General features: G+C 40.7%; 1 protein-coding gene across 1 annotated transcript in view; it reads right to left on the reverse strand.

Moving 5' to 3' along the window:
- The window catches only part of LOC134211462 (glucose transporter type 1), a 519,077-nt gene that overhangs the window by 3,954 nt on the left and 492,634 nt on the right, over positions 1–22,489 (reverse strand). The window contains exon 18 of the mRNA XM_062688339.1: positions 19,674–20,114. Within this exon, the coding sequence (XP_062544323.1) occupies positions 19,674–20,114 (441 nt within the window). The remainder of the gene's footprint in view (positions 1–19,673; positions 20,115–22,489) is intronic.

Below are 22,489 nucleotides of genomic sequence, written 5' to 3' on the forward strand. Positions count from 1 at the left end.
CCTCCCAGGTGATCCTGAACAGCCATGATCACCAAAAGAAAACAGCAGTTCTATGAACTCTTGAAATTGCCCGGAAACCGTTTCTTCGTTCTGAGAACTTTCAAGAGAGAATGTTTTTATTAATCAAATCAGTACGTCTATTTCGCTAAAAGGAGGACGGGAGGATTGTATTCAAAAGGAGGATGTCATCCCAAAGAATACCGTCTGGTAAGCCTACCTATATCTACCACAAAAGTTCAACTCAATGGACGCAGTGGTTCTACGCCCCAACAAAAAAAAAAGCCTACCTATATCGTGAAAATTGAAAATCGCGAGGTGTGCTGCCGAGCCGGTTCGATAATCTTGTTGATGGTGTGGCTGAATATCTCCCGCAAAAACCAACGAATTATAGAGAAGCATTGAAGAATCCCGAGTGGAAGCAAACCATGAACGCGGAAATGCAATCCCATATTGTGAACCAGACATGGGAACTGGTGCGCTTGCCTGCTTGAAAGGTGGTAGGATCCAAGAGGATATTTAAATTGAAGCAGAACGAGATCGCTTAGTTCAACCAGGAGGCGGGGCTTAGACTGACTATTGGGAAGTCCAGTGCCCACCGGCTGACAAATGGGGACGGCCTAATTGATTTCGTCGGCTCTAAAAATATGGCTATTCGTAACATCTAAGTCCAGCACAGCCTTTCGTAATGGTATATCTCGAGATGATCACAGGTGGTAGCATTAACAATTAACTGATTAATTAACTCTGATATTAACGTCGACTCTGACTGATGGTTAAACTGCACTTCGGACCAGATCTACTTACAGCAATCCCTAAAAAAGCCTTGAGTGTCAAGTCCCAAAGTACCATCTGCTTATCATTTTCAATGTGGCATTTGCGGATGACACGAACATTGTCGGCCGAACATTTGCAAAGGTGGCAGAACTGTATACCCGCCTGAAACGTGAAGCAACAAGAGTTGGACTGGTGGTGAATGCTTCGAATCCAAAGTACATGCTAGTAGTGGACGGAACCGACCGCGACAGGGCCCGCTTAGGAAGCAGTGCTACGATAGAGAGGGATATTTTTGAGGTGGGTCATGAATTCGTCTACCTTGGATCGTTGCTAACGGCTGATAATAATGTTAGTCGCAATGTATGATGGCACATGGTCTGTGGAGTTTGGGCCTACTAGGGGCTTAAGAAGAAAAAGCGGTAAAAAAAAACGAACAGTGGGTAATGTCTGTGACATAACCGCTAAGTGGACGTAGGACTTGACTTGACCATGCCTTTAAGATACCTTCTTCTTCTTCTTCTTCTTCTTGGCATTACATCCCCACACTGGGACAGAGCCGCCTCGCAGCTTAGTGTTCATTAAGCACTTCCACAGTTATTAACTGCGAGGTTTCTAAGCCAGGTTACCATTTTTGCATTCGTATATCATGAGGCTAACACGATGATACTTTTATGCCCAGGAAATCGAGACAATTTCCAATCCGAAAATTGCCTAGACCGATAAGATACCTAATATGTCCAAATTTCTCACATCAACTATTTTGGATAAATAATCGGCGTTGCATACCATTCCTTGTCAAAATCTTCTCATCAAACCGACACCGAAATCAAATCTACCTCGAACAAAAATCATCAAAAAAAAATTCAGGAAGTATCTGTCCGGTCACGAAATATTAGCCTCGACAGTGGCAACCTTCCCACTGAAGGACTGTCTGAAATAAACCACAAGTTGGCTCAGCAGGGGATGTAGACTGTATCTCAGCCCTTCCACTGAAGGGCCTTCTAATCCGTGCGATAGCGACTGAAGAACATTATTTTTAACTCTTAGAGCCTTGAAAAAGGCTGTTTGCTTCGGCTAAGTGCAAAAAGTAAGAAAACGATCTTTTCAAATAACCGCGAATTTCTAGTGATGGTATAAAAAAGACTGAATGTTCTGCGAGCGAATGCACTTTTCTTTTATACTACTTAATTTTGAATCTTCTCTGCTTCCCAATTGGTGGGCCAATCAGCTAGTGTCTTGTATCCCGCTTCTTTGTCAGCCAAAGCGTCATCCTCATCAACGCGTTCGAGAAGGGCTTCTTCTTTTTTAAGCTTGTTGCTCGCTGCTGGCGTCTATTTCTTAACGGGACTTTTCGCTTGATACAGGCCAATAAGCCGGGCAAGCGAGCTTAGAATTGCAGTTCAGGTGGGAAGTAGGGTGTTCTTTTCTGAGACAACATTGTTAGTAGTAGAAGGAAGATAAGATTTAGAATTCATAACATGGGACGATCATTCAGTCACGTTCGCTTTGTGTGCGGTCAGTATCAAACAATGTTTTTCTACATATTTTTTTATCAATGCCAATATTGCATTGATCAATGCATTGATATTTAACGTGTATTTGCTTAGAATTTAGTTTTGGGTCGCGTGGATTTGGTGCAGAATGGATTTTCATGTCGCGCGGAAATGGCGTGGATTTGATTTTAGTCGGCGCGGAAAATATTTCAGGATCTCCGTAACAACCCTGCAATTTCTATCCCGAAGGGAATTGAAAGATTTGATATTGATCTCTATCATTGGCTCTCTGAAGAACCGTTTGTTTTTTGGACATACATGCTGCATCATGTGGCTTTTTTTCAGCCTGTCTCGGCTCATCACCGATGCCGGCCGGTCTCGGCTCGACTCTGCTGCTGCTGCCGGTATCTGCTCAGCATTGCTGCTTTGTCGGGTCTGTAGGGTGGACTGCTGCTGTACTGGCTAGGTTTCGGCTGATGATAGTGGCTTCGATGACTTCATTCCCTCCTAAAAGGTGTGAGTGCTGTTCAATCGATGATGCGGTTGCTTCGCTTGTACCGGTCAGAATGAAAGGAAAAAATCGCGTTGCGCTGTTTTATGGCTTCTCGGCAGGCCTAGAGGCTGGTCATTCGCTGGTGTCTTCACCAATCAGAACGTGGTAATGGAATGATGCAAGAATTATGCGGTACCCATATTTATAGGTTCACCTGATCTCAATGTTTTTCATTGAAAACAGTTTCATGCCTATTAAAACAAGTTTTTCGGGTCTTATCAAGCATGGACATGAAAGGCATACTTGAAATCTGTCGATTGAGGGGCTTACCGCAGAAATTCGTCCACTGAGACGAACGCTATTAACGTTTAAAATCTTTCAACACAGCGTAACGCGGTCGATTTGAATATTTTAAAATGACATCCCGTATAGTAAAGAGAGACGTAAGTCCTACGTCAAAACAAAAATTCACATCCACACTAAATGTAAAAAAAGCTCATAAGACTGGTGATCCTCTACGGACATAAAACTTGGACCACGCTCGAGGAGGACGGTGTGTGGCGGCCATAGTGCCACAGAATGTGTTAGATTTCGCACTCAGCGATAGAGTGGCAGAACGGAGGACATAGAAGGGAGCGAGGGAATGCAAAAAGGCGTCGGGAGAGTGCAAACCAAGAGAGCACGTCCATGAAGGTCGCAAGCAAAGTAGAAGGGCGTAAGAAGAAATCAAAGGCGAAAAAGCAAGTCGGCCACCGGAGGCGGGAAGCCAAAACGACCAAGAGAACCGCAGTGCCACAGTGGTTCCCCCATAGGTCATAAATACAAAAACATGACTTTATCGAAATTCAACAAGTTATCCCTAAACTGCTACTTCATGGTATACTGTTTACGATGCAATCGTCATTCTTTTAGAATTTGAGCTAATATGATCTGTTTAAGGCTACGAATTTAAGATAATCCAGTTAAATAAACTATACGTAAAAAGGTTGGCATGCCTCATGAAACTTATGTTTTACCTTTGAATTCCCTCTTGAAATATCCTGTGAGTAAATGTTTACACTAGAATCTGTCATCTACATGCTATTTCAGTTGAGACCGTCCGCAACCAAGCAAATGGTCAACGAAAACCTCTACTGTGTTTAATGAACGGATTCACAATTTTCTTCTGAATTTCATTATTATCATCCACCAATAAAATATGTTTCCCCTTCAGATCCCCTCCAGAAATATTTCCTGAATAAATATTTACACTATTCTCTATCATCTAAAGGCTATTGCAGCTGCGACCATCTGCGACCAAGCAAATGGTAAACAAATAACTTTTCTATGTTTCTTCGACGGAAAAACTATTTTCTTCTAAATTTTGTTATCTTCATCCTCCAAGAAAGTATGTTTCCCCTTCAAATCCCCTCCAGAAACATCCTCTGAGTAAATATTTACACTCTAATCTGTCATCTAAAGGCTATTTCAGCTGCGACCGTTTGCAACCAAGCAAATGGTAAACAAATAACTTTTCTATGTTTCTTCGACGGAAAAAATATTTTCTTCTAAATTTTGTTATCTTTATCCTCTAAGAAAGTATGTTTCCCCTTGAAATCCCCTCCAGAAACATCCTGTGAGTAAATATTTACACTCTAATCTGTCGTCTAAAGGCTATTTCAGCTGCGACCGTTTGCGAGCAAGCAAATGGTAAACAAATAACTTCACTATGTTTCTTCGACGGAAACTCAATTTTGATATCTTTTTCATCCACTACGAAAGTATGTTTCCCCTTGAAACATCCTCTGAGTAAATATTTACACTCATATCTTTCATCTAAAGGCTATTTCAGCTGCAACCGTCCACGAGAAAGCTAAGCGTAAACAAATAACAAAATTATGTTTGTTTAACAGATATCATATTTTCTGCTCAATTTAATCGTGTATCGCTTCAATTTCTTTTTGAATATTCTTTAAGTGTATTCATATTCCTGGCTGCTGCCTAAATGGCATTTCAGTTACCACAGTCTGCGACTGAGCTTGGAAATAAATAATCGATGGTAAAAAATTACCAAAATTGATGAACACGAGTATTATGTTTTCTTTATCATGGTCAACTTTATTAGACTGAAAAGCATGTTTCTACCCGATTTCCATTCTCAGACATCTCTGAGAAGATATTAATTTTTTTAGCTTTCATTCAAGAGCTATCTGTGTGCAGATTATTAAATAGTATATCGTGGTATAATAGTATTATATCTAACTTTAAATTAATATATTAAACCTTTTTGCTTTCTCATATACTAAGTATACGTTTGTTCCAAAAACGAACTGTTATAGGATGTCTGGAGACCCATAGTATTAGATACCAAATGATATATGTCTTGCGTATGTATGTACGCAAAAAGACTCACTTATTTATTAGGCACTTATACTTCTAGACCAACATTTGGAAATGGCGTAACAGCCAATATTTATTCCTTCTGATTCTTCGTCTACATATTTAGCTATTTATGTGGACAAAGAATCAGAAGGAATAAATTTTGGCTGTTAAGCCCTTTTCAAATGTTGATCTAGACTTAACTGATTTGCTCGGAATAAGTTGCGTTCGACGTGGAATCATATCCTTTTGTTTTCTAATAAGAATTGGCCAGGTCGCACAATGGGTCTAAAAGTAATGGCAAAAATACTATTTTTTTCATATGCACTAGAAAGGCATTAACACCGCTAGTTGGATTAATCAGGTTTATTTTCGTTTACTACTTTCACAATAACAAGCATCTTCCCACCCACGCATCTTCCTCAAGAATGTAAATTGAACGTTGTTTGTTGGATTTTTGCATATAATACTGAAATCGGCTCCGTGAAGTATGATAATGACTGAGCCTGATTAAAAATGACTGACTGATTTAAAAATAGGCTGTTTAACCTGAAAAATACTAAAAGTACACCATTTTACCGTTAACTTCCGTAATTTATATTTATGACCGCCCTCCAAGGGAAATGGAACCACTGTGCAGTGGTCGGACGGTCCCTTGCAAACGGTAGAAATCGAAGAAGGAGAAACATGTACCCACGCGCTCACTGCCTCGAAACGGGACACAAATCGTGGGCCTGCAAAGAGCCGGACAGGAGTAACCTATATCGGCGGTGCGGCGAAAATGATCATAAAGCGCACACGTGCGATAAAGCACCATCGTGAACACTACACACATCCACGCCATGGGTGGGCTTGCTTCCGCGTTGAGTATTAATACGAAGAAGCCCTTGCGAGTAACACAGCTCAACTCCAACCCAGCCATTATTGGGCGGCCGCCCAGCAATCGGTAGCAGAATCGAGTACGGACATCCTGGCAAACTGGGGAAATCGCTTTACTAACTAAAGAGGGCAAACGCTGCTAGAGGTCTTAGCCAAGCTGAACATTTTGCTGGGCAACGACAGCTCCTGGGGTACCTTCCAGCGAAACTACGTAACAAATAGACGTAACATTCTACAGTCCAAGTTTCGATCTCCAGATCTTTTGATCTACAGTGGAGGGTTGACGATATTCACACCTATCCGGTACAGGATAAGCAGTGAGACAAGGAGAAAAAGCCGAATAGTTACTCCCACAAAGGTTACCCACTTCGACAGTGAGACCCCCAGTGAAGCTATGAGTCTTGAAAAAAAAAAACACGGGAAGTCTGAGCGGCGACGAACGAGTTGCGGTTCTGTCACGAGCGTGTGACGCTTGCCAGATTGCCAACTCGAACCCACGGGGAGAGGTGTACGCCTATCAGGTGGTGATGGTCAAAACAAGAGGAGCATTGGATCCTCCCGAGCGACGTCCTTGCTGAACGGAGATCGCAAACTCGTTGCTTTAGCTGGGAGTACCGGAAGGGCTGTTCAAGATTCTTGGAAGTTACTCTTAGAATTGAGGACTGATCTACAAGACAGGTGAAGGCTTGGCAAGCACCCCATCACAGCAGGTGTCCGGCAGGGATCAATCCTTGGTCCACTGCTGTGGAACTTGTGGTACGATGGCGTGCTGCGGTTGAAGCTCCTGCCATAAGTCAAGCTACTGGGGTTCGCCGATGGCGTAACGATAACAGTGTACGGAAAGTCCGTCGAGGAGATCGAATTGACTGCAGCCTATTTTACCACCAAGCTTTCACAACTTCTTGATCAGAGAACAGGACGTGTTGAAGGTCAATATCACGCGGTAGAACATTCGAAAATATACCTGGTGAGTTTGCGGAGGGATCACATTGAGATTTGCAGCTTCTTCAGATGTGGTTGCAGCGGAACATTGAGTAGTCCATTGAGAGCTCCAAATAACAACATCGGATCAAATGCGGCCTCCGCGGTTACCGCTGTCCGAGTGCCATTGCATATTGTGCGTTTGGGTAAAGAACTACATTGTTCGAATCATGTAGTGCTCCCCAAGCAGCACACTTTAGTCTTATTTGGTAGAAGCAACTTTAATACATATGACTGAATTCAGTCCTATATAAGTTACAGAAACTCATGTATGACAAGTGTGTTGCTCGGGTCGCGCCTTATGTACGATTTTTGGAAAACCCCTTCTCCAAACTCAAACTTAGGGTTGGGACGGATAATGAAGGTTGGGAGAATGGGGAAATATGTATTATGCTAACAACCAACGTTGTCTCACCAAAAAAATTAAATTTGCTTCACAATTTATTTAGAAAACACCGAACACATGAACCGATTCATCAGAATGATTTTTAATTTTTTTACAGATTTTACTATAACATATTTTCTATTAATTAAGTAAGTAAACATACACAAAATTGAACAAATCGATCTTTTTATTATCGAATGATAATGCCAACCTCGTGTTATATTATACAGATGATCAAGATTTGAAATTCTCATTCACAAAAGGACGAAAAACCATTGCACCGAAGATTGGATTTTGATTTCGTGTTTTTCTAAATTCATTGTAAAAAGAAGAGAAAACGAATTAAAATTTGTAAAAACTTAGTTGTTTAGTTTCGAGTGATGCGCGGTCGTAGGAAGAAGGAAGAAGATAAAAAAGAAAAAGATTACTGCTTGGAACTTGTTGCAAAGATGACCCGAATTCATCAAAAACATTTTATGCACGAAATTTTATAATTTTGCTGGTAATGAATAAACTGCCCACATTCACATATTTGTCCCATATTAATAGGAATTCCAGCAAAGATGGGACTGATATGCGATCATAGGCAGTTAACACTGTGTATTTAGAACCAGATGCCGATGCTTCTCAGTTTCTATCACTTCAATTTTGGTTTTTTAGGAGTCGATTGAATTCAAAATAAAGTCTGCATCGATTGTTCTTAGGTGTCCGGTCCAGAATTTATTTTCCTAAGGACTTGACAGTTTAAAACTATGTTTGGATATTTGACTGAGAACCACTGTCTGTAGGTGTAGGCGCCGGAATTGGCTCGCTAGTAATTGTGTTTGCACTTGTAAAACTGCAGCCTCATTTAGCAGTTTTCGCGTTCATCCCTTTTTATGCGGGAAACGCAACCGTTAGCAGTATCGCACATTACTTACTGGAAGCTGGAAAATAAATGCAATCATAATCTTACGGAAAACTCATTACGATGCTTGCCCAAAAGCACCCATTATTTAAATCTCACGCCTCGCACAATCGGCGCGGTTGATGTAGATTGGCAGTAATCCGCGGTTGGGGTTGTAGGAGAGGGGAACGATTGGAGGGTTCCATGCGGTCTACCACTTGACCCCACCATGCAGCTTGATTACGTTTAAGCAATAAATCGAACATAATTAAAACTGAAAGCTGGTCCTTAGGGTGGCTCATAATAACATCATATTCGTTTTTTTAATGCATTTTTTTTATTTCTTAAACCTTTTCGTTTACTGAGTTGAGTTGAACAAAATTTCAAAATTTGCATGACCGAATAGGGTTTTCATCATTATTTTTATGGCAGCAATGTCAAATGGGTTTGATTTTCAGACCCAAGGGATTTTATTTTGAAATGAGTCACATCTGACCATAATGAGGCAGATTATCCATTGGGGATGGACGTCATGCTTTGAGCCACCCTACGCGTTTGCCTGATGGTTGGTTCTCGGCCGGTTGATTGCCCGGGCCCCATGGTGTTACAGTTCTGCTGCTGAGTATTCATATTCTGCGGAAAATTAAATGTGGTAGGTATTCTGTCTGTACAAAGCGCGTCCGATGCGATTGCTTGCTGCATCGCAGGTGTCGGTGGTCTGTGGTTTCGGTGGTTTGCAATTGCCATTTTTTTCTCTGTTGTTTCTTTGCTCTCGATGGCCTATTATTTGCTGCATATTGATTGGGTATTCGATTTTCACTTCACAGCGAACGGGAAAATTAACATTTGTGGCTTATTTACATGTGCGGTTCACCGCTGGGTTCTTTTGATTAGCATCTGAATTTATTTTAATTCGCTACAAAGTGCAACCATTATTGAGGGAGGATAATAAAGTAGTACAACATAAAATTTATTTCACCTCTTTTATGAGGCATTGAGTTGTTGTTCTGCGTATTGAAGAACGAATAGAAAAATGCACAAAAATATCCACTTCAATGCATTCGACTGTAATTTTCATCTGAAGGGAAATTAAGATTAATTTTATAATTGAAAATTAAAATAAAGAATAAGAATAATACATAGGGGAAATGACGGCTTTGAAAATGTATAAATAGGGGGAATGACGGCTTTGGCAGGTTTTGTTCTTTTATTGTCAGGGGGGTTTTTGTTGACCAAATTTCATGAAATATGGCCACAATATTCTTTGATATGCAGAGAATTTTTAGGCCAAATTTGAGTATAAATAGTTAAAGAAACCCCCCCTGACAATAATAAAACAAAACCTGCCAAAGCCGTCATTCCCCCTATTTATACATTTTCAGGAGTTCTTTTTTGTTGGATTCAAGATGAATACACAGCTAGGTTTTTCAATATGCCCAATTTATGGACGAGAAGAAGGCGGGGGTGAAAAATTCATTTTCGGTGCAAAACATAAACAAACCGGCTGGCTCTCCCATCCTCAAATCCAAGATGGCTGAATCGTGAATTTGGCAGATTGGAACACCTAGTGGTGTATTCATCTTGGTTGGATTTATTCTTATGTTCATTTTGTTCAAAATTTTCAATTTCCCACGGTGTCTTGATTTTTTATGTGATTGTCTACTGTTTACTTCATCACTAAAGGCTACAAACAACCGATTTCTCCTTATCAATGCTTGCTGAAAGATTCTTTTCAATATATTTATTGAAAATTAAGTTTTAAAACAATGACTTGTACGTTTCAAAACGTACGCAAACGTATCTATTTTGCTCAGTTCTTTAAGTTTTCATACTGTCTTGGTTTAGGCTTCAGCCAACTGCGATAAGGCCGCTTGAAGCATTTTTTTTAGGAAATTCCGAAAAAAAGTAGTTGGTCCAGAATCCAAATAAATCTAACCTCGCAATTTCAGAGGCATCAATCTCAACAAAGAAGCGATGAATAACTGTCATCTTTTTATTTTAGCTTCGCTGCGTCGCAGCAAGCGTAGAATAAAAGGTAGACAGATGCTCGTTGCCTCAGTATTGAAAGTGGTGCCCTTGAAAACGCGTGGTGGAAAACATTGGATTCCGAAAAGATTTTCCTTATCAAACGCTTTATGAAAATCAATCTGATAGATTTCTTGTTGAAATTTTAATAGGGTATTTGCTTCATTTTTATTAACACGCATATGGAAGTGTGTGTTTGACTGAAATTTCTGTTATTCTGATTGGTATTGCCTGAATTTCTGATAATTGCACGTGGCGTACCCTTCAGGAAAGGTACTGCCGCGCTTTCTGCACCCCGTTTACTTGATTCTTATGGGTGAATAGCCTACTGGGAAGGTGGAAGGTACGCGAATAAGCGTACAAATTAAACTTTAACCAAGTATAGAGAGAGCTTTTTGAAAGTAGCTATAAAACCTAAATACAGTGTCGTACGCAAAAATCGCTACGCATGAACAAAAGCGGACGCCATTATAAAACCACGACAACTAAATGTAGGGCACTAAACTCACCAACAAAAATACATACTCCTAACCCTTTGAAGAAGGTTAAATAAATTAACCGAAACGTCGGATGAAGGAGCAACAAAGTATAAAAGCTACTTATTAGGACTGCTATCGCCGAAAAAAATCAATCTTATTTTGTAAAATCATGAAATTTGGCATGTCGTAAGATGGGTTCTAAGCTTGAACCAAATGTGGCCTCTTCCTTAAGGGAACCAGGCCCTTGAAGTATCCGGGAGTAGTCAATTTGATTGAATGAAAAGTGGCCACTTCCCAAGCGGAGCCAGGTTCGGGAAACACTCGGAAGAAGACCAGATGGAACGAAAACCGTCAAAATGTGCTTCCGTATACTTGTTTTCCAAAAACATCAAGTTTGGCATGTCGGACAAGACAAGACGGATATCGAAGCCAACCTGCAAGTGACCATTTCTTCCGGGAGGGAGATTACCCCAGTACTCTGCGTAATATATCCAAAACCATGGCCACTCATCAAAAATTGACCTCGGTTCCTAAAACTATAGGAATTTTATGATTGATTTTTCAAGCTGACTATTTTTCTTTCACTACCTTTTTGCCTTTCTCGTAAGGTACACCGGGGCAAGTTGAAATGCGGGGTAAGTTGAAACGGAAGCTGTAATTCAGATAGGAAAAGACCGAATGCTCTGATATTTTTTTTCAACAAACTACTCGTCTAAACGCACCTTCTGACTGCCATTCCTGAAAGATTGCAGCTTTCAAGGGAAATCCCTGCCATTGTTTATTTTTCGCCCTTTGCAAAATCCAAAACAACTATTTGACGTGCCAATAAAACAGGTATCAAAACAATGTTTGGAAAAGTTTTTTCATCAAATTTTCACGGTAGGTAATCATTCGATGGTGAATAAGCATAATGATTATGAAAAATCGATGAAAGACCCGTTTTAATTTTTGTATTTTGGTTGTTTGATATTGCTCTGCATGTTCAACTCATCGGGGCAAATAGAAATGCGTGGTGCGGGGAAAGTTGAAACAACAATTCAAAACGTCACCCTTGCAATTAAAAGTTTTTTTTTCAGAATTCAGCATGGTTTCAAAAAACATACATTCGAAAAACACAAATTTATGAAAATATGCATACTTCTGAACATAAATTTAATAAATGTCCGCCCATTCCGTCATAAATGTAACCCTCCTACAATCTCCACTAGAATGAAAAGGGGTCATGCTTAAACTGCAGTTTTGAGATTCTTAATCTACGAGCACTGACTCTCAGAAAAATAAAATGAGAGTTTATGAGAGATATGATGGCTGGTTAGCTAATGTGCATTTGTGAAGAAGCCACACTCGAATTAATCAACTGCGCAATATTCAAGTTAACCAAATATTTAATGAAGCATCCTGAATAGTAATCCAAGTGGTCACCAGTAGGAGGAAATAAATTTGATAAATTTTGATTTAAGTTTATTTTTTGCGTAAAAGAGTACTTATCAAAATCTGGAATCTGATTTTTATGCGAGTAAATATGAAAGTAAATATGAGACAACAAAAGTGGGATTTTTTTTTCAATATCTGATGATGGCTGAATGGAGTAAGCCGAAACGTTATTAAAAAACGGGAATTGTGTGTGTCAAAGATATAAAAGCGGGATTTGTTTTCAAATTTCGAGAACGAAGCCTACTATTTCATCAGTTTTTCTTAAACAGAAGACAATTTTCAGCGAAAGAAAATTAAAATCGTCAAAACCTTACATGGCACTCTTATGCGAATCCTGGCAGTTTTAAAGTCACCTTTACAACCTCGTGCTTTATGAGTGTCACTGAGTACATATATTTTGTTATTAATACGGCAAAATTAGCTTACGTCTGAATATAACACAGTGTTTCAACTTGCCCCGATTCGCGGGGCAAGTTGAAACGATGCATATAAAAAAATAATTTAAATATAAAAAATATTTATAAACAAGTTTGTTAAGGTTGCTTATTTTTTATGTATAATATTTGGCCCGAACTAGCAAACACCGCAAACGGATTCAAAATATACCAAAGGGTGATTTTTTTACAGCACTTCGAATTTCAACTTTGAAAAAACCGTTTCAACTTGCCCCGGTGTACCTTATACAAAGTATACGTAAAGGCTATATGCTCGCTCCAAAAACGAACTTTTTATAGGAGGCCCGGAGACCCATAGTGTTATATACCGATCGACTCAGCTCGACGAATTGGAGTGATGTCTGTGTGTGTGTGTATGTGTGTGTGTGCGCAAAAAGTCTAGCTCATTTTTCAGGCACTTATCCTTAACCGATTTGCTCGCAACAAATTGCATTCGACGCAGAATCTTGTCCCATTGTTTCCTATTGAAAATTGACCCGATCGGACTATGGGCTTAGAAGTTATGGCCAAAATACTTTTTTTCATATTAAAGCACGTTAAAAAGTCTAGCTCATTTTTAGGCACTTCAAGATAAAATTTTCAAAACGACTGAATCCTGATGCCCTATGTCGTTTATGGTTGGAAAAGATAGTGCATCATCAATAATACATGGACCGATTGTAAAATCCAGTTAATAATCTAGCCCTTTTTATTTTTCTATTTCAAATATGTTGAACAATATTTCAATGTTCAGCTACTAACTAAAAGCTACTACTAAAAAGCATTTCAAAACAAATGAACTATCAGCCCAAAACGTCAGGTCCGCATGAGCATAATCATATTGATCCAGTCAACATAAGATCGTATATGATGCCGTATAAGTTGCTAAAGTTGAGGCGATATAGGTACTTCCCCATACAACATGTAGGTACATGCCTCCACTTCAGCAGTTGTGTAAAAATGTCCTCGTCCGTTGCCTCATGCTAGATGTTAAGTGTTCAGTCTGTGCGACCTCTGGTCGAAGACGGTGAATCTGTCTTTTATAATACTGCTCGATACAATGAGCAACGACCTAGGCGACGAATAAAGGATCACGATTGGAAGCTTGGAACATGGAACTGGAAGTCGCTTGGCTTCGTAGGTTGCGACAGGATAATCTACGATGAATTACATCCCCGCAACTTCAACGTCGTAGCGCTGCAGGAGATTTGCTGGACAGGACAGAAAGTGTGGAAAAGCGGGCATCGAGCGGCTACCTTCTACCAAAGCTGAGGCACCACCAACGAGCTGGGAATCAGCTTCATAATGCTGGGAAAGATGCGCCAACGCAAGGATGTGCAAGCTGAAGATAAAAGGCCGTTCCTTTAACTACAGCATCATCAACTGCCCACACGAAGGCAGACCCGACGACGAGAAAGAAGTGTTTCATGCACAGCTGGAGCAGACATACGATGGATGCCCACTGCGGGACGTAAAATCGTCATCGGCGACATGAACGCTCATCTTCTTTCCCCGCAAGGCCACATGGAGATCACCTAACCAAGAAACGGAAAACCAAATCGACCACGTTCTAATCGACGGTAAATTCTTCTCCGAAATCAAGAACGTCCGCTCTTACCGCAGTGCGAATATTGAATCCGACCACTACCTCGTTGCAGTATGCCTGCGCTCAAAACTCTCGACGGTGTACAACACGCGTCGAAGTCGGACGCTTCGGTTTAACATTGAGCGGCAACAAGACGGTAGACGCAACAGCTGGAAGTGGCACTCCCAACGGAAGAGCAGCTAGGCGCAGCGTCTCTTGAAGATGGCTGGAGAGATATTCGATCCGCCATTGGTAGCACCGCAACCGCTGCACTCAGCACGGTGCCCCCGGATCAGAGAAACGACTGGTTTGATGGCGAATGTGAGCAGTTAGTGGAAGAGAAGAATGCAGCATGGGCGAGATTGCTGCAACGCCGCACGAGGGCGAACGAGGCACAATATAAACGGGTGCGGAACAGACAAAACTCAATTTTCCGGATTAAAATGTGCCAGCACGAAGATCGAGATGGTGAAGAGACGGAGCAATTGTACAGCGATAACACACGAAAGTTTTTTGAGAAGTTGAACCGTTCAAGTAAGGGCCACGTGCCACAGCCTGATATGTGCAAGGACATAAACGGGAACCTTCTTACGAACGAGCGTGAGGTGATCCAAAGGTGGCGGCAGCACTACGAAGAGCACCTGAATGACGATGTGGCAGACGAAGATGGCGGTATGGGAGAACACGCGCAGGACATAATTTTACCGGCTCCGGATCTCCAGGAAATCCAGGAGGAGATTGGCCGGCTGAAGGGGTTGACCAGCTACCAGGAGAGCTATTTAAACACGGTGGTGAGGCACTGGCTAGAGCGCTGCACTGGGTCATTACCAAGATTTGGGAGGATGAGGTTCTACCGCAGGAGTGGATGGAAGGTGTCGTGTCCCATCTACAAAAAGGGCGATAAGCTGGATTGTAGCAACTACCGCGGAATCAGATTGCTGAATGCCGCCTACAAGGTACTCTCCCAAATTTTATGCCGCCGACTAACACCAATTGCAAAAGAGTTCGTGGGGCAGTACCAGGCGGGTTTTATACAACGTGCCCACTCATCATCTATTCATCGATCGGGACCAGCTATGGCAGCTAATGCACGAACACGGATTTCCGGATAAACTGACACGGTTGATCAAAGCGGCGATGGATCGGGTGATGTGCGTAGTTCGAGTTTCAGGTGCATTCTCGAGTCCCTTCGAAACGCGCAGAGGGTTACGACGAGGTGATGGTCTTTCGTGTCTGCTATTCAACATCTCTTTGGAAGGGGTAATACGAAGAACAGGGATTAACACGAGTGGTACAATTTTCAATAAGTCCGTCCAGCTATTTGGCTTCGCCGACGACATAAATATTATGGCACGTAACTTTGAGAAGATGGAGGAAGCCTACATCAGACTGAAGAGGGAAGCCAAGCGGATCGGACTAGTCATCAACACGTCGAAGACAAAGTACATGATAGGAAGAGGTTCAAGAAAAGACAATGTGAGCCACCCACCGCGACTTTGCATCGGTGGTGACGAAATCGAGGTGGTAGAAGAATTTGTGTACTTGGGCTCACTGGTGATTGCCGAAAATGATACCAGCAGAGAAATTCGGAAACGCATAGTGGCAGGAAATCATACGTACTTTGGACTCCGAACTTTGCTGCCTCGCTGCTAAGTGTTTTGGCCAAGTTACCATTTTTGCATCCGTGTATCATGAGGTTAACACGATAATACTTTTATGCCAGGGGATGTTAAAAAAAATTTCAACCAGATATCCAAGACTAGACCGGGAATCGAACCCAGCCACCTTCAGCATGGTCTTGCTTTGTAGCCGCGCATCTTACTTCAGGTCCCAAGCCGAAAATCATCTAGCCGAATACCATTTGGCCAAAACGGTTTTTAGGATGAAAATGGCTCGACCGAATATGTCATGTGACCGAAAGTAACATACGACCGACAGGCCGAACTGGTAATTTGGTCTGAGAAATCATTCGCCCTAACAGGTCATTTCGCCGAAAAGTCGTTTAGCCGTATATGTCATGCCAAACTGCCAAACTACTATTTCATCAAAATGTTGTATTTGGTCAATTGACTTTTTTTTTTGGGAAAATGACCCTTTCGACCGTATGTCCATTTCAGCCAAATGACATTTTCGAGCAAACAGTCCTTTCTGCCAGATGACCTTTTGGCTAACAGATTTTGTCAAACAACTTTCGATTTTGTGAATTTGGCTTTCGGCAAAACGGCTCTTTCATGGTCAAAAATTTGATGAAAACGGGAAATTCTTTGGATTTTTCTTTAGAATTTTCTTAAAAGATGTTAGACATTTGCATGGATATTTATTTTTTCGCGGAAATTTCTGAAAAATTTGATTCAGCATAGAAATTTATAGAGCAGCGGCGAGATAAATTTTGAACGGCACGGGTCGCAAATAAAACATGTCGTTGGCGGCTCTACCCCTTTAACAGTTATTCCATTTAAAAGCATCATCAACATCCCTGGAATAATGGCCTTAACGCGTAACCAAAGAACTGTTAGCTCTTTTCAAAAATGGATCATGCCCTTTTTGATTGAATGAACCTAATTGGTCACCTACGACTTTTTTTTTCATTCCAGATCATCGAAGCCCTAGAGGTCTACACGCGTAACCTAAGGGTTATTATCTCTATTAAACAATTATTCATTTCCTTTGGAATCCACAGGACCAAATTGGTTTATTACATACTTTACCATGGGTCTAATTTTTTTCAGTCAGCAAAATGATAACAACAGAGGTCCTAAGTGAAGAATAGCGATTCGAATAAACCAATTTTCACATATCGCGGAAATCGCGAGGAAATTTCGAAGAATTTGCGGCGAAAATCGCGAAGAATTTCCCGTGAAAACAGTGCCGGGAAATGTCATTTCGATGTCATGGAACCAGGCTTGTAAAATGTCATCTGCATGTCATTTGACTAATTTGTTCATACCTTTCTTTAGAAACCAAATTTATTCCATAATTTTAGATGAACTCATAACGCTTAAGTAGGGCTATATTTTTGTCCAAAGGTACATTGCTCTAAATATAACATCTGAGGCTGGAGAGTGAAAACTCTCCAAAATGTCACGTGTCATTTGACATAATGTCATTTGAATGACATTTTGCCTCCCACGCCTCAGATTACATATTTACGCCAATGTCTTGTTAGACAAAGTGGTAGCCACATTTAAGTGCTATAAGTTCGTCATGCATCATCAATTGATAGCTAACTTCTGAAAAAAGTTCGGGGAAGATTCTACAAACAAATGCAAATGACATTTTACAACACTGAATGGAACTAATTTGGTAATATGTAACTTTTTTCACACATTATTTACAATGATGTTTTTTATATAAACATGTAGCCCTCAAAGGACCCTATAACTTTTTCTAATAGGTCATTTATCTAAATCTGATATTGGCGGCGTGAGAGCCGCATTAGTGTCAAATGACATTAATGTCATTACATTCCGTGACATTTTTTAAATTTCGCTCTCATGGCTTAGACTTTGTATTTAGAACAATGATCTGTTCGACATCTTTCTGTGATCTTTTAAGCATTAAATGTTAATCAAAAAATCAGAATTGGTTATAACTTCTGAAAAAAAGCAAATTAGTAATTGCAATCCCACGACATTTTTTTTTACATTTCCCGTCACTGCGTGAAAACTATCGAATAACTTCTCGTGGAAATTCAGAAGAATTTCGCTTGGGTAATCTGAAGTATTTGCCGTTTAAGTCCCGAAGAGTTTCCTGTGTAAATTTTGAAGGATTTCTTGTCGAAAATCTAAAGAAATTTCCGAGAAAATTTCAAAAATCATCGGCGATGTTATTCGTGTAAACGTCAATAAATTTCTCCAAAGAAGAGTTTTCCTTGGAATTTGCAAAGAATTTCTCATGGAAATTTCGAAGAATTTCCGGTGGATATTCCGAAAAGTTTTCCATGCAATATTCCGGAGAGTTGGCTTGGAAGATGATTGGCAGACCCTTCGTAGTTGGCAGTGTTCAACTATGGACAGCATGGTATGGATACATTTTTTGTGTACTGTAGTGGCAGCTCTGGCCTTAGTCTGAAAAAATAAATGTATCAAACAATTCAAATCATTTAAAAAATTAGGAGAGTTCGACCTTTCAGCAATGCATGTATACCGGGCGTTAATGATTTGCAAACGGCAATAGTGTGTAATTTTGCACTTCATAAGCCTTGAAACGTTATCTAATGCGTTCGTCATTGTTGACACCGCGGCAATTCTGATGTGTTTCTGATAATTCTAAACTGTCTTTTTTCCAAACTTCCAATTCTCTTCTTCGTTTGTTAGAACTCCTGAGCAAAACCCAGTTATATCATTTGCATTCGTTCAATTCAAAAATTATTTTCTGATTCCAAAATCCTTTCAATATTCCACCAATAAGTTCCGAGATACCTTGTTTCCAAATAAGGTACCAGCATCCATCACTTACACAGTTCCCATAATCTACCGAGAGCTCAATCAGCCATGCTGTGAGGGGTGCTGGTCCGAAAATTAATCCACGCCGCAGGAGAGAGAGAGAGAGTGTGTGTGTGGTGACGATTGGCGATGATGAATTTTGTACTTTTTCTTTGTATTTGCATAAACGAGTGAGCGGACTTCCGGGTTCTGCTATTGGCAAGCGAGGCTCCCCATCAAGCAAGGTAGGAACGTGGTTTTTGGTTATGATTGATTGGTTGATTGATTGATTGATGGCCGCCGTTCGGTGCACAAATAGTGGCATCCGGAAGCCCGGAAGGTAAATTCTACTCATGCACACTCGTTCGCTCTCGAGTTTGGCTCGGCGGCTACACGAACGTCCTTAGGGACCCGCTGGATGAGGAAGCAGACCGGGTCGGTTTGAGGTAGGGCATGTAGGAAAGAAGAAAAAATAGAAGAGAGAAGAGAAAGTTTTGCTCAGTCGAAAAGCTAGGAAATTTGGTTTGCTTTCATTGATTGAAAGGGAAGTGAGTGTTCTACGAAATTTGGATAAGGAAAAGTTTTTAATTGCATGTGCGTGGATTAACTTTCGGTATTTTCATTCGGAATAAATTACTTGTGTTCCTGTCCGTTACGCTGGGTGTATTTCAATTGTGATGTTGGTATCCTTTTTTCGGTTTCATGAACAAATTGTTCGTTGACAGTCATACAAGAATGTCTAACATTTGAGTTACAATGATTGAATTGGCAATTAACGTTTGAAAATCTTGTTTACTAATATTAGAATTATCATTTGTTTCGTCAAAATTATCAATTTCTTAATAATAACGTATATGAATGATAGTTAGTATTAAAATAAATTATATGTAGCATTATCTTTCTTATTTACGATTTTAGTTCTTTCAACATATTCAACGAATACCATAAACATAATAAGTTATCTACTGTTTCGTTCACTCACATCCCGTTCGTTTGTGCGCTACACACCATAACCTAGAGAAAACAATGTTTCATTCATATACCTGAACTCACTATCCGTCCGTGAGCGGAATGCCGGCGAAAGCTGTCCCGGGTGGCCATCCCACTGGCGGTGGAACATCCGCTTCCTCCTTCGTGGCCGGCTCTACCGTCTCCACCACCAGCACCACCCACAGGGGCCCTCCGGCCTACACCGGGCGTCCGTCGATTTGGCATCGGTGAGCAAGTTGTACTAACCACAGTGGGTCCCGTCGTTCCGTAGTTGAGCCGTCCGGAACCGATTGTCAGGGCTTCGTTGCCATAACCGCCGGAGCTGAAGTATTGCGTCCCCAGCAGGTTGGTGCTGTCGCCGACCGGGTAGGGGCCCATCTCTCCATCCAGCGTGCCCGTCGTGCCGAACACCCGGGATGTGGGCCCCAGCAGGTTGCCGTCCCCTACCGGATAAGGACCCATCTCACCGTCCAGCGTGGCCGTCGTACCGAACACTTTGGATTGTAAAATTGGTATTTTCGATTGGATTTGGGTATGCTTTTTTTTGGTGAACAAGATTGGCAACTCTAACACGCAGGTGTCATTTGGTTTGCGGTGTAACACACTGCTAGGTGGTTTAGTGAAGAACGAATACAATTTAGAACTGGACTACCTACTGCTAGTGGGCGCGCGGTCTACGCTTCAATGGGTGGCGGTAGTAGTTGAGATATAGAGGCGGGATAGCATCAGCTAGTGAATGTATTACGAAGTCGTGTTTGATACAGAGAGCGCACGTGGGCTTGTCCTGTGTGAACTCTGGGACTGTCTGGTGCTGAGGCAGTTTTTGGACTATAGTTACAAAAAAATATATGGGGCACTTTTTTCTCCCTTCTGGAATAAAGCTTCCCGGATGGGCGGTCGGTTGGATGGTTGGTCATTTCAACTTTTGTGCTGACTTGCTTCATAGCACAAGGTTGGAGGTATTCGTTTATTTTTTTTGTACAAAGCTACAGCACGCTTGAGACACTTTCGGTTGGTCGCTCAGTGCACAAGCGGACGGTTACGGTTTATTCCTATAGAGTGTGGGTGTAGAATAGTTTATCTTACAATGTGGGTAAGTTCAAACAAAACTTAAATTATAATTAAATCTAGAAGAGTATTGTGCTTGAACAAGTGAATCTCAACATTTATAAATTATCGAAGTATTATGCATGGTTTATGTAATCGGTGCTAATTAAATCTATGGATTGGAGTTAAACGGGCAACTTGAGCTTGATATATAAGTCGACGGTTTCTTGTGGCGTAAAAACCATTATGATGAGCTGGTGTAACTCATAGAAAAGACTTTTTTTCGATTTTTTTACACATCATTTTAAAATGTAGAGTCTTAAACGATATTAACGCTTTGAATACAGTCTAGAGAAATATTAACTATTAAGACATTCGACGGTCGACAGCTTATCCCTAGAACCAATATATGGAACTGAAACGTCGGGCTATGTTAAATTAGCCACCTTAATTAATTCAGACAGAGAAAGTAAACGTGAAAACATTCATTCTACCATGCGCAACCTCTTACAATTAACTATTTAGGTTTACTTATACGCAACACTTTCCTTAGATCAGCGACAAGAGTTTATTTTTCATCACGCCTCAAACAGTGCATTGCATGATAGTTAGGGTTTACATCAGTACAATACCAAAAACCTTCTACCCTACTTCATTTTTTTTGAAAGAAAAATCTAAATTATGTAGAATCTATAAATCATTCTGATCCCAGTATTTACCCATATGGATCTAACCATTTTATTTTTACAAAATTGCAGTATTTAAATCTGCTTAAACTCAGATTACTTCTGAAATTAAATAATAAATCTTCTCTGTATATAAAAATGAGTTTGCTTTTCCTTTGAGGCATTATAACTCACGAACGGTTTGACCGATTTTCAAGATTTCCTCACTGATCGGTTCGTTTTGAGATCAGCTGCGTTTTTTTTATAAACATGATCATCCCCTGATTTCTTTATTGACAATTTCCTAATTTTTATGGAAAATTTATTTTGCTGCCATTATCTTTTAAATATGCTATATGCAGGAGCAAGGATCGAAATCCCGGAGTTCAGAAAAAAAGGATTTGAACAAAGCGGCCAAGCGTTTCGGAGTCCCTACACAATTAGCTCATTTCACAATATTCAGTAAATTTTATGGAAATCTCAACAGCAGAACTGTTCGGTAATTATTTCACAGATTTTTTGTATTTTTTCCATTGTTCAATTGTCAAAATCACCGAAAATCAGTAAAATTATTTACCGAACAGTTCTGCTGTTGAGATTTCGGTAGAATTTTACCGAATTCGGCGATTTATTTTAAGTGTGATAGGTTCCTCTCTCGAACTTTTTCTTGAGAGATAACCCTTTGCAGTGATGCTTGCATTGAGGTGGGCTACGTGGCCGTGCGATTAGCGACGTCACTCGTCTACACGCATGTCGAGTCGATTCCCGCCCCGGTCCGGTGAGGAGGATACTTTTCGTGATCGGAAAATTCTCCACTGGTCCAATGGGTGTTATGAGTCATGTCCGTTGTTTCATGCTAGGTGTTAAGTGTTCAGTCTGTACAACCTAACGTCGAAGACGGTGTTCGTGTCTTTTTTTTAAAGGTACCCTCTATTATTTCGATGTAAATGAAAATAAACATCTTTCATAGGATATATTAAAAACGGGCCTCAAAACTAACTAACTTATACATCATGCAAGACTTTGAGAGCTTTTGGAGGCCTTCGAGCCTCTTGAAAGGAAGCTCATTAGCCTCCTGAAAGTTTGATTCCGAGCCTTTTGATAGGGAATTTCCGAGTCTCTTGAATGGAGTCTTCCGAATATCTTAAGAGGAGGCT

Source organism: Armigeres subalbatus, chromosome 2 (genome assembly GCF_024139115.2).
Source record: "Armigeres subalbatus isolate Guangzhou_Male chromosome 2, GZ_Asu_2, whole genome shotgun sequence".
NCBI classification, from domain to species: domain Eukaryota; kingdom Metazoa; phylum Arthropoda; class Insecta; order Diptera; family Culicidae; genus Armigeres; species Armigeres subalbatus.